Below are 12,837 nucleotides of genomic sequence, written 5' to 3'. Positions count from 1 at the left end.
TTGGCGGGAGGTACGGAGGACCTCCTGCGGACCCCCAAGCGTAGCCTACGTCTGGTGCGTGCTCCTCTACTCTTTACCAAATCCTCTGTCTGCCGACCTGCAAGCAAGTAGCCCATCCCCCCCACCCCCTTTGCAATGCCGCTTCCTGATTGTTTTGCACTTTTTAAAAATCTTTTCATTTAGGTTCACACAAATTTTATTATAGTCATCTTTATTATCGTATTATGTAATGGTAAAAATTTGATTCTCATGCATTTCAGGGTTTTGGAGAGCCAAATCCTCAAATTTCTTTCACCCGCGTGGTTTTGCCGCAGCGTCGTGAGGAGTGTCTGTTATTTCCAGATTTCAAAGGTGGCAACCCTAATTACAATAAATCATGTGAAGCGCAGAGTTTGTGTCTGTGTGCCCTACGATTGGATGGCAAGCGGTTCAGTGTGCCCCCCGCCTACTGCCCGAAGATGGCTGGAATAGGCTCCAGCACGCCCCACGACCCTTGTGAGGATGAAGCTGTTCAGAAAATGGATGGATGGATGGATGTCAATCACATATAGAGGATACTGTACACTCACTAACTTGTAATGGGGAGAATAGAACCTTAGTTGTTGCTCTGGCAACCTCTAATCCAATGTTTTCATTTCATTTGCACACGCTTGCAAACGAATAAGCCGCATTTATATTTGGTTCACTCGTGTTTTCGTTGTCTTTGCCGTGCCAAGTGAAACACGAAGCGAACTTTCACGACAAAGACACGCAGTTCTATCGCTTCCTGGATTCCGAGTGTGGACTGAACCACCTAACAAAGGACTCGGAGGACGAGCTGCAGGAAAGCCTGTCGTTGCTGTCTCAGCTGGGCCCTGATGCCCTGCTCACGATGATCCTACGCAAATGGTCAGTGCGACGGCTCTTCAAGAACACACTTCACCGGCCAGTCACAACGTTCACATCACAAATCATCGGTGTTTAGCTTGCCGTATTTTAAATGACATGTCATTCATATTACCTTATTTTAATGGACCGAATAAATGATGACACTTCATGCGCTGATTACAATTTATGTGGCGCTGTAGTAAACATTGGAGCCAATATTCGGTGATGTACTGAAGGAGTGCTGATTTAACTCGCACAAAACATTTGGCGTATTCTGTTCATCTTTAATTATGTAGATGTTTTGAAATAGAAAAGTTGAGCCCCCATACAGACGTCGTTACACATGTGTATATATAAACATCTGACCTTGCATTTAAAAATGCATAAAGTGGGGTCTTGAGATACGACTTTAATTCGTTCCGTGACCACACTCATAACATTTGTATTGCAAATCATTTTCCCTTCTTTAAATCAATGGAAATGCCATTAATCCGTTCCACCTTCCCCCAAGCCCCCTCCAAAAAACAAAAACATGTTTTTAAAAAAATAAAATGGCAGTTTATAACATTTTACTTTATTAAAAGTACACTGTAATGACAATGAAATATAATGTACTTAATAAACAGTTGTTGCCACATTTTTTGCTTCAGTTTAGTGGCCATTGTGTTGCTCCTTCTTATGTGCGCTATGTGGGGGCAATGAAAATACAGACAAACACACACAAAAAAGACTTTTACTGACTCGTTGAGGTGCAGTACTACACAGTGTTCGCGAATGATAAAGAACACATGAAAATTGCTATAATGTTACTGCATATATTATTACTCCGATATTTTTATTAGAATTGGTGACTTAAAAGATTATAAAACCCTGACACCAATGCTATTTGTTAACCTGTATAAGGCGCTTTGCATTTTTGTTAGCATTAGGCTAAATCATAAAATCATGTGGTTTTAACATGTAAAAAAAAATACGAAAAAAAAAATATGAAAAAAATCAGACGTGCAACTCAGTCAGGTCACTTGAATCTCAAGGTACCACGTTAACTGCAAACATTTACAAGCATTTGTCCTTTCATATTAAAACTTATCTCAGTCTGTGAGGGATGAAAGTGATCTTGGATTCGCCCTGAATGACCTCATGGATGGACAATTCCTATTCTCATCTGTATGGATCCATTTGTATGTTTGTCTGTTGTGTTTAGTCCAAATCAAAGAAGTGCTGAGGACCTGGAGGTCATTTTTGAGGAGCTTCTCCATCTCAAGGCCGCCGCTCATCTTTCCGCCTCGGTCAGTCAGGGTTATTGACCCATTTCTCCAGTGATCAGCATCCTTGATAGAATTCACAACCAATATCGGATCAACAGAAAATCTCTTTATCATCATTTTAACCCATGACTGTACAGTGTGGTGCTTTTATTTGATTCCTTTTAATATTAAATGATCAAGATTTCTTTTTAAACCACTCCCAGTATTCCTCATGCAACAATAACACTTTTCAATTTAGTTATAAGATATTCTATTAGAAGGAAACAGCATTTCATGGTTGGATTTTTCATTGTTGAAGCCAACTTAAATCTGTGCTATGCCTGTAGGTGCGGAAGGAGCTGGCAGCTGTGCTGGTGTTTGAATCACATGCTAAGGCCGGTACCGTCTGTAAGTTGGCCAACTTTTATCCACGTAAACACATCTCATTGTGAAGATGCTCTTTTCAGCGTAACACTACCTTTCGATAAAGTGTGTGTACAATCAGGGGTGTTCAAGAGCCCTTGAACTGTAAGAATGAAAGATGCGGTCAGGTTTCAGTCACAATGTGTGGACATAAATGATAAACCTTTTTGTACATGTGATGGTACATGTCAATGCGCACTTGTGACATGTTCCACTGAGAGGTTTTTGTTGTTTTTCAAGTGTTCAGTCAGGGAGACAAAGGCACTTCCTGGTACATCATCTGGAAAGGCTCGGTCAACGTGATCACGCACGGGAAGGTAAATTGTCTTACGCTGATAAACACACAATAAAATTGCAATCACAACAGGGTAAAATGGGGGTGGGGGGTGAAGGATCCCAGTTTAAAAATCCAAAATGTGAAAAAAAAAAATTGGGAAAAATATAGGAAATAAAAATCCTCAGATATGCAAATCCATGGGTGTTGAAGTGCTAATATGGAAGGCTGCACCCTCCCATTGGTGTATGAATGTCCGTGTGAATGGGTCAATGTGAGGCTTTTTCCATGCACCATATGGTGTGGATAAAGAGCTCTGTAAGTGCACTCCGTTTGCAATGTCACTCTTGGCTCCTCCAGCATTTAAGTCGCCCATCCCTGACTGAATGCATGGCTATTTGAATTAAATTGAAAAAAAAAAATTCACGACTAGTTAACACAAACTTGAAATTTCTGGACTCTGGAAAGATTTGCAAATAAGTGTAGGCCATAATGGTTTAAACTGGGCTTTCTAATACAAATTTTCCGGTTTATCAACATTGAAATAGGTTAATGCTGCATTATTTCTATTTAAAAACAACATTGACAATGTGAGGTGTGTGCATTTAGGGCCTGGTGGCCACATTGCACGAGGGCGAGGACTTTGGGCAGCTAGCCTTGCTGAATGACGCCCCGCGCGCCGCCACAATAATCCTGAGGGAGGATAACTGTCACTTCTTGCGCGTGGACAAGCATGACTTCATACGAATTCTCAAGGTTAGCTAACTGTATCCTCATGTTTTGTTGTTGTGCAATAGTTAGCATTGTATTCATGTATTTCTCTGACTTCAGGATGTAGAGGCTAACACGGTGCGACTAGAGGAGCATGGGAAAACTGTGCTGGTGCTGGAAAAATGTGCTGACCCAGCCGAGCAGGGAGGAGCTGGAAACAAGTAAGGGATCCCTTAAATACGGTTCGATTGATATGTTTCCATTTATACGAGCAGCTTATCCTCATGAGGGTCGTGGGTGTGTGGGGGCCATCCCAGCTGTCTTCGGGCAGTTGGCAGGGTACACCCTGAACTGTTTGCGAGCCAATCGCAGCGCACACATAGACAAACAGCTACCATATTTTCCGGACTATATGTCACAGTTTTTTTCATAGTTTAGCTGGCCGTGTGACTTACACTCTGGAGCGACTTCTGAGTGAAATTATTAACACATGATTGTCATTTCACATGTTATTTTCGCATTAAACCACAAGAGGGCGCTCTCGGCCTGTGTTAATAAATCGACGATTACTCTGACGTAAGCGACGTAGAAGAGGAAGCGGAGCGTCATCTACCTCCCGAGTTGGGGGAGTTGTTTAAGTGACACAGAGGATGAAGATTTCATTGGATATAGTGATTTGGAATGAAAGTGATAGTTTGGCAAACTTGTTAGCATGTTCTCTATGCTAGAGTTATCTGAATAACTCTATATGTGTTACGTCGTTACTGACATTACCAGGCATGTCAGTCATGTAATGTAACGTACACTTATTCAGCCTGTTGTTCTCTATTTTATTGTTATTTTAAATTTCCTTTCAAGATGACATGTATGTTTTTGGTGTTGGATTTTATCAAATAAATTTCCCCAAAAATGCGACTTATATATGTTCTTAATGATGCATTTTTTGGCTGATGTGATTTATAATCTAGAGCGACGTATAATCCGAAAAATACGGTAGAGTCAGATTCACACCAAGAAACAGATTCAAAATTTTAAAAACCTTGTTGACTGCTCCTTGCATACTCAATGTACACATAATACTATTAATGTATTTCTTGTTCTGTGCAGGTACACCGTGATGTCAGGAACGCCAGAGAAGATCCTGGAACACCTCCTGGAAACGGTCAAGTTGGACTCCAACGGAAATGATGCAATCGGTGAGAGTTTTTTCTCATCTTTTTTTGTTTGGTTGACAAATAGTGTGCGCCACAAGTGTGTCACAACGGTTTTTTTTCTGCCCGTTAGATTCATGTGTGAGCGACTTCCTCCTCACCCATAGAGTCTTCATGCCCTCCAGTCAACTGTGTCCTGCATTGCAGAATCAATATCCTTAAATCATTTGTGTTCAATTCACATCTATTCAAATCTTTATGCTTTAAATATAGAATATACTGTTAAATTCCCTCATTAAGCCGCAAATTTCAAAACTTTTAGTCGTATATTGACTTTGTTTTGTTGAAACAATTACAATGTCTTAAGTTTCGCTTTAGCTTTACGGTAAACCAACATTATACCACAGTTCAGATTTTGCACTACCATTGTAGTTTTTTGGCAGTGTTTTTGCAGTTGCAAATCTACTTTTTTCTCCTGTTCAAACAATATGTTTCTTATCCGTTACGCTTGCGCTTTTAATAAACGTGTATAAATGTGTTTGTAATGATTCAAAAGTGTGTGTCAAAAGACCCTAAAAACATTTCAAGTGCCGTAAATGCTATTAAAACATGCCTAAAGTGTATTTAAACCGGATATTTCTATATCACGGATTATTTTCACATATTACGTGGGCTGGCTCAAACAGAGGATTTACTATAATCCTCTCCTTTTTGACACCATCAATTAACTCTACTTGTGTCACATGACTGACATTAGTAGGCTAAGGTGTACGTACATGAGCGGCTTACAAACTAATTCCGTTGACATGTTGGGGAAAATAAATGTTTAAATTCAGCGGGTATTGTTTGTATACCCACTCCGGTTTTCCTCCCACAATCCCAAAAACATCCCTTTCATGCACCCTGTAACCTGATGACATACTGTAAATTGTCCACTGTAGTAACCACTGAAAGGGTTGATTGAACACTTGAAATTGTCCCTAGGTGTGATTATGAGTGTGAATGATTGTTGGTCTCTGTGTGCCTTGCTATTGTCTGGCGACCAGTCCAGGATGTACACTGGCTAATGCCCCATGACAGCTGGAATTGGCTCCAGCACGTCCACCATCCTTGTGAGAATAAGCAGTTCGGAAAATGGATGGATGGATGCTTGTGTACCAATACGCTCAGTTGACTGGATTTTATGTTACTGGCTTTGTTTCTTAACTGGCGATGCACCTACCAGGCAGAGCTCTCTGAGGGATGCGAGCAAGAGAAGGCTGCCTACATTCTCAACACGAAGCAGAAGGTGGTGAAGCTGGTTGGCCAATGGGTAGCGCTGTATGGTCTGCCGCTGCGAGAAGACCCCATTGCCTTAACCTTTCTGGAGGTGAGGCGGGAGATCAGTTGTACGAACCTCAATTCCAATGAAGTTATGATGTGTAAAATATAAAATGCCCATGACCTTCAATCCCTCAGGTGACACTGTATCAAAAACCAACATCAGTGTGTAAAGGATATAAAACCACAGTTCACACACTGCATCTACTGCACGTTAAAACTCTACCATGCAAAGTGAAAGCCATATAACTATCACACACAGAAACGACACCGGTTTGTCTGGGCCCGAGCCTATCTGTTATAAACTGACACCAAATGCAATAGAGTCTTGTGGTCTGAGGAGTCCTACTTTCAAATGGTATTTGGAAATCATGGATGTCGCGTGGAGCAAAAAAGAAAATAACCATCCAGACTTGTCAGCACAAAGTTCAAATTATAGCATCAGTGATTCAATGGGTGTGTATTAGTGCCCATGCCATGAGTAACTTGCACATATGTGAAGGTGCCATTTATACTGAAAGGTACATAAAGGTTTTGGAGCAACATAATTATGCTACTATCAAAACAATGTATTTTTCAGGATCGTCCTTTATTTCAGCAAGACAATGCCAAGCATTATTCGGCACTTGTAACAACAGCAGGGATCTGTAGTAAAAGAGGGAGAATATGAGAATGGCCTGCCAGCAGTCCAGACCTGTCTGTCATTGAAAACGCATGGGGCATTATGTAGCATAACCGTGGTAAAGATGCCCCTGTCGCAGCTTTATTGGAATATGGCACAGGCATCAAATTCAAAATGAGTGAATATTTTCAGAAAAATAAAGTTTATTAGTTTGGTCATTAAATATATTGTCTTTGTTGTGTATTAGATTGGATATACCGGTAGGTTGAAAAAAAACTTGCAAATCATTGAAATATGTGTTTTAATTACGTAAAGTATATTTTTTAGAAACTGCGTTGAAAAGTACATATGTATTTGTATATTTCTTGTGTGCTCTCAAACAGAAGCTGAAGAAGGACATTGCAGCTAATTTTCATTTGACTGGCGTGCTGAAAGATCAATTCCGGGACAGAAGGAAAACCAAAGTGTAATGCTCTTAAAACATCCTAGCACTCCTCAACTTGAAACACAGCTAATGCAGTATATTGTCACCTTCACCAGGTTGGAGAATGGATACCATTCATTGGGCAGGGTAAGGGCTGTAATTCTTTGTTTGCCTGGCTGTCTATCATCATAGCTATCATATCTACTGTTATCTGTCTGGAGGAATGTTCTCCAGATATCCACAATAGACATACAGTCTACCAAAAGCAAGTGTAGCCTATTTACTTAAAAGAAAACTCCAAAAGCAACATAATGTCATGTCATGTTTTAATTTTCGTTTGTAGATTTTGCTCATTCTCTGAGTGAAGCAAATTTCTCAGTGATTCCAGCATTAAAGTCTGGAACGATGTTGAATACACTCATCTTTTTTTTTTTAATGTGAATTTTCTGAGCTTTCACTTTCATTGTGTCTGTTAGGTACTGACCGAACCGAATAATGTTTTAGGATTCTAAAACTGCAATCTCAGACAAAGTGTGATTACAAAAATATTTGTAAAAGAAAATCGCTGGTCACGAGGTGCCAGGAAAAACAATGCATGAAACCAAAAGTACTTTGCAAAAGACAAGGTTCAATAAAGAACAGCCAAACAAAATATCTAAAATTCCAATAACACAAAAACAAAGAGCAATAATGGAGTAACAAAAGTACTAATAAACAAGGATCTATGAACAAAACAAGAGCAACGTTGAATAGTATCGGGAGGTCTAGCAAATCACACTTAAAGCACAACAACAAGCAAGGTCAATAATCTGATGAGTGGCAGAAGTCGGAGTTTAAATACACAGCCAAGATTGATGGGGTAACGAGGCGCAAGTGCACCTTCACCTTCACTCCAGCTGCAGCTGGAACACAATCAAGACAGAACATGACCGTGGCCAAGATGAGCAATGTCAATTATGCAACTAGGGAGACCCGGTGAGGCCAGTGGTTAGCGCGTCGACCTCACAATGCAGAGGTACTGGGTTCAATTCCAGCTCTGGCCTCCCTGTGTGGAGTTTGCATGTTCTCCCCAGGCCTGCGTGGGCTTTCTCCGGGTACTCCGGTTTCCTGCCACATTCCAAAAACCTGCATGGCAGACTGATTGAACATTCAAAATTGTCCCTAGGTGTGAGTGTGAGCGTGGATGATTGTTCGTCTCTATGTGTCCTGCAATTGGCTGGCAACCGGTTCAGGGTGTCCCCCGCCTACTCCCCCAAAGACGGCTGGGATAGGCTCCAGCATCCCCCGCGCGACCCTTGTGAGGATAAAGTTGATCGGAAAGGTGTTCAGTTCAAAGCGCAAGAGAGATGTCCTTTAATGTGGTCCAATCTCTTCTATTGAAGATGCTCATTTACAACTTTTAATGAGAATCTATGGGCAATGTTTTACAAATTAAAAAAACAAATCTATGTATAAATGAAGCAGTCATCATGATCATTTTCTTCATAATTCTTGTTTTGAAAGTTTCCTTTTTCGTTGATCTCAGTTCAAATGTTACTTAAATTTTCGGGTACAGTGAATAAATCTTTTATGATGGCAACCGTGTGACCTAATGCAATAAACTATTCCCAAATGAAAATGCAAATCAGCTTGTCAGGTTGCCTCACATCCTGAAAAAGATAAGGTATAAATCATACACTGTGTTAGCTAAATTGAGGAATATCTTTATAAATAGTCAAGCAAAGGTGCACAATGGCGATGCAAATGTGTTGATTCCCTGTTGTTGCTATTTTGTTCTGATGTCGTCGCAACAGAACAACTCATTTGACTGGTTTCCTCAGAGTGAGGAGCCTGTTGGACGGATACAGCCAATGAGAGCGCAGGATAAAAGTGAGCTATCAAAACATTCCAATCTAATCAGACTGATTCCGTATTCACAAAGCCAAACTAGGCTTGTTTTGGCCGACAATGTGGAAAAGTCGCCTCGGCCGTATGTAGTAGCAACAAAGTAATGCGATGACGCTCTGCTCTGGGGTGCAGTATTGTACGAGATTTACACGCCAGACCACCAAGCTCTCACGCTGATGCTGCCGGTCAACATGTCCGTCCAGGAAGTGATCCTGTCATTGGTCAAACCCAGAGGAGATCACGTGCTGGTCAAGATGAACTCGGCAGGAGGTGCAAATCACAAACACATTTTCTGCTTTTCTTTCTATGCTCGTAAAAACCTTGACCGACTCTTTACCGTTTGACACCATGACAGAAAGAGTCGAGTTAAAATTGGATGCTACTGGCGTGTTCACCGCGCTGGGACTCAACGAGAGACTCTTTCTCTGCACCAGTAGCCAAGTCGAAAAACTGGTGAGGATATTTTGAATGTGGTTTTAAAAGCAAAAGTAATTGGACAAGCTGCTGGTAAAAAACATCGTCTGAGCACACATTCGTTTCTTTCATAAACTATGCATGGACTGATATTTGGGGCAACTTATTCGATGTGCTACTAAGTACATTGCAAGGCAAAATTTGGCATTTGGGGTATTTTTGTTGAGATGCCAGTCCTGAAACTTTTCAAACACATCTTATATGGTTCGACCTCATCCTCTCATCCTCTATCTTCTCTCTCTCTCTGATTCTGTTCACTTAGACGCCCATGAAAGCACAGCAGGGTCCCGAGCAAGGAAGTGCCAACACATTTGAACACACGTGCTCCAAGGACCTCGCCAGTGAACTCACCGACTACGACTGGGAACTCTTCACAGCCATGCATGAGGTCAGTCATTTTTTTCCATCAAGTGCAAAGCAAAAGTTCATTTCCACTTAGAGCATTTTATAGCAGGATAGCAGGATTGAGTTTTTTTGGTTTTTGTTTTAGAAGATTGGTTCCTCTTGTATTTTCATCACCACACCAAGGATGATAATCCTCTTCCTGTTCCTCCAGGCAGAGCTTGTCCATTACGTTTTTGGCCGTCAAAAGTTCCCGGGCGCTGTAACGGCCAACCTGGAGCGCTTTGTGCGCCGTTTCAACGAGGTCCAGTACTGGGTGGTGAGCGAGCTCTGCCTCTGTGAAGACCTGGTCAAACGAGCCATCCTGCTCAAGAAGTTTGTCAAGATTGCCGCGGTGTAAGAGTCTCGCTGAAGAAAAATTGCAACTATGATTGTGCAACTGTTCATTTGGAAGTTTGTTGTTAATTGTTAATAGCATAAAAACTCTTGTGGTGTCTTTCACGCATTTCAATCTGATAAATGAGAAAAAAAAATCCTCATTTATCTGTTCTGCGGAATAGAAAGGTCTCAAACTGAGGCGGACAACTGAAAGCGTTCACGTTCAAAATACGTTTCTCCTCACCAACTCGCTTTATGTCCTTTCAGATTAAAAGAGCAGAAGAATCTCAATTCTTTCTTTGCCGTGATGTTCGGTTTGAGCAACAGCGCCGTGCGTCGGCTTTATAAGACCTGGGAGGTGACACTTCGACTTCATGTGTGACATTTGAGTGTGCGTGATGTCACCATTATTTCTCATCATCAGCCTTGATTTGTTTTTTTGTAGAGAATACCCGGAAAGACGAAAAGAATCTACTGCGCCTACGAGAGGTTAATGGTAGGTTGGACTGAAAATAGATTGTGCTTTTTTTTTCACTATTTAACACAGTTTCCAGGTGTCTAAATACCACCATCAGTGGCATGCCTATGACTCACTTGATATACTACCTGGTGTGTATGTGGCACATCACCGAACAACAACATTGGCACGTGGGACAAAAATGTTTTTAAAAAAGCACAGTCACGTCTCCTACGGAAACGGAATATCGAAAGAAAAATGGTGCCACCTGGTGGCCACTCCCCCTTAATGCAAAATATGTTGTTTTGCGCCCAGGATCCTTCTCGTAACCACCGAGCTTACAGGCTGGCTGTTGCCAAACTCAGCCCCCCTTACATTCCCTTCATGCCTCTCATACTCAAAGGTAACCAAAGGTTGTCGTCGCTGCGCAGTAACGGTACAGTGCGTTGACATCACTGGCGAAAAATGACTTGCATGTTCTGTCTTTTGGCAGACATGACATTCATCCATGAGGGAAACCCCAATTTAGTGGACCGACTGGTCAATTTTGAGAAGATGGTAAGATAGACTTGTGCTTACTGAGTTGTATAGTTCCTGACATTTGTTTTCTCACTTCAATCTTCTTCCTTAAGCGCATGATTGCCAAGACTGTGAAGATGGTGCGACGTTGCCGGAGCCAGCCTCATGGTTAGTGTCAATATTGCTGACAGTTTTCATGTGGACAAACAGTACCAATCTGTGATCCGGTGGTAGCGGAAAACTGTGACGAATGACATCAACTGACGCGTTTGTACTCCCTCCGCAGTGCCTTCATCGCCACAGCGGGGCCTCGCTGATAGAATGTTTCTGGAAGGCCCTGCTACTCGCATATCTACATGTAAGTAAGAGATTACGTTTAGGCGCAGATGGTTTCATCGCACGATGAATCTTCTGCCTGTTAGTCGTCTTTGAACAGTTCATTGTGATATTGTGACCGCTGCTCTGTGGAGGTTGGCAGGTTCGGGGTGTTTCGTCACAGCGCTCGCATTGTTTCCGTCATCAACTGCTGTTGATATCCTTGGCTGACCAGTTCCGTGTCTGTTGCTTAGTAGTACACCAGTCGTTTCTTTCTTTTTCAGGACATTCCAAATGATTGTTGTGGCTACGCTCCATATGTGTGCAATAGCTTTGATCAATGTTCCCTCTTCTCTCAGCTTCAAAAAGATTTGGTTTTGTCCCATAGAGAGCTCTCTGGTCTTCATGGTTGATGAAAAGCCAATGCAGTTTTCGCAGGGGAAGCCCAAAATTAAAAAAACTAACAACATTAATGTTTAAGCAGGCATTTTAAAAGGCAACTCCGGAGCAAGGAAGGACACCAATCAGTCATATGTTCTAATACATTTGCCCACTTGAAAAGTGGGTAGCTTCACACAAAAGGGCCTCTGTTTTGACTACCATGAAATAAAAGCTGGACCTCTGAACTTTAGTATCAGATTTGATCAGATTTTGATCTGAGAGCCAAATGTCTCAATATACAACACAAACAAAGGCATTTACAATACTTTTGGATGGGCTAGCATTGCAATGTGCCACTCAAAATTTACATTTTGCACCTCTTACAATCGAAAGAACTGTTGATACATAGCGACATTCTCTCGAAAAATGAAAACGGGATTTCCGCAATTGACAGCGTCAATTTTTAGATTTATCAGCTACTAAGATTAAGAACAATCTTATTGACTCTCTTGCTTCATCGTTCTCTCATCTTTGCAGATTCCGACCACGCCCTCCCTCTGCGGAATCCCAGCAACATCCGACACTACATTCAGAACTTGAATGTGATTGACAGCCAGCGCAAACTAACGCAGCTATCGAGGACACTCGAATGCTAGCAGCCACACCTAACCCGAAACCTCTGCGAACAAATACTCGGCTCTGGTTGGAGCAACGACGATCTCTTGAGGTGCTGCTAGGCTGGTTGTCGTGGAGACCAAATCAAGGAAGAGAAAACTACTTCGTGCTGAACCAGAATCAAACTGAACGGCCTTCCCACACGCCGCCGTGTTTGTATTATTTATCGTATATTCTCTCACGTCACGTACAGTACAGTCAAGCACAATTTCAACACCGGAGGAACACATTCAGCCTTTCACTATTCGGTTAGTCGTTTGTGCACAAATGTTTTATAAATCAGTACATGTATAGGCGTATATTTCATACATTTGTTTTTCTTAATAAATTATTTTTTCCCAATGATGTGCATTTGGTGAAATCACCGGGG

The 12,837-nt window shown here is 41.6% G+C and overlaps 2 protein-coding genes across 3 annotated transcripts in view; both read left to right on the top strand.

Annotated features, from left to right (window-relative positions):
* The window catches only part of rapgef3 (Rap guanine nucleotide exchange factor (GEF) 3), a 30,958-nt gene extending 18,149 nt beyond the window's left edge, over positions 1-12,809 (top strand). For both annotated transcript variants that reach the window (XM_052059429.1, XM_052059430.1), the window contains 23 exons: positions 717-888; positions 2,072-2,156; positions 2,462-2,522; positions 2,778-2,854; positions 3,421-3,567; positions 3,643-3,743; positions 4,630-4,718; positions 4,807-4,885; positions 5,892-6,042; positions 6,999-7,081; positions 7,156-7,186; positions 8,833-8,908; positions 9,059-9,196; positions 9,282-9,379; positions 9,663-9,788; positions 9,957-10,138; positions 10,388-10,478; positions 10,566-10,616; positions 10,893-10,980; positions 11,071-11,135; positions 11,210-11,264; positions 11,383-11,454; positions 12,330-12,809. In XM_052059429.1, the coding sequence (XP_051915389.1) occupies positions 717-888; positions 2,072-2,156; positions 2,462-2,522; positions 2,778-2,854; positions 3,421-3,567; positions 3,643-3,743; positions 4,630-4,718; positions 4,807-4,885; positions 5,892-6,042; positions 6,999-7,081; positions 7,156-7,186; positions 8,833-8,908; positions 9,059-9,196; positions 9,282-9,379; positions 9,663-9,788; positions 9,957-10,138; positions 10,388-10,478; positions 10,566-10,616; positions 10,893-10,980; positions 11,071-11,135; positions 11,210-11,264; positions 11,383-11,454; positions 12,330-12,448 (2,237 nt within the window). In that variant the 3' untranslated portion in view covers positions 12,449-12,809. The remainder of the gene's footprint in view (positions 1-716; positions 889-2,071; positions 2,157-2,461; positions 2,523-2,777; positions 2,855-3,420; positions 3,568-3,642; positions 3,744-4,629; positions 4,719-4,806; positions 4,886-5,891; positions 6,043-6,998; positions 7,082-7,155; positions 7,187-8,832; positions 8,909-9,058; positions 9,197-9,281; positions 9,380-9,662; positions 9,789-9,956; positions 10,139-10,387; positions 10,479-10,565; positions 10,617-10,892; positions 10,981-11,070; positions 11,136-11,209; positions 11,265-11,382; positions 11,455-12,329) is intronic.
* pofut1 (protein O-fucosyltransferase 1) overlaps positions 1-12,837 on the top strand; it is a 404,965-nt gene that overhangs the window by 387,040 nt on the left and 5,088 nt on the right. The gene's annotated exons all lie outside the window — the stretch shown is intronic.

The sequence above is a fragment of the Hippocampus zosterae genome, chromosome 2 (genome assembly GCF_025434085.1).
Source record: "Hippocampus zosterae strain Florida chromosome 2, ASM2543408v3, whole genome shotgun sequence".
In the NCBI taxonomy this organism is placed as follows: Eukaryota; Metazoa; Chordata; class Actinopteri; order Syngnathiformes; family Syngnathidae; genus Hippocampus; species Hippocampus zosterae.
Note: the sequence above shows the minus strand (reverse complement) of the source record. Positions and strands in the feature narration are given on the sequence as shown.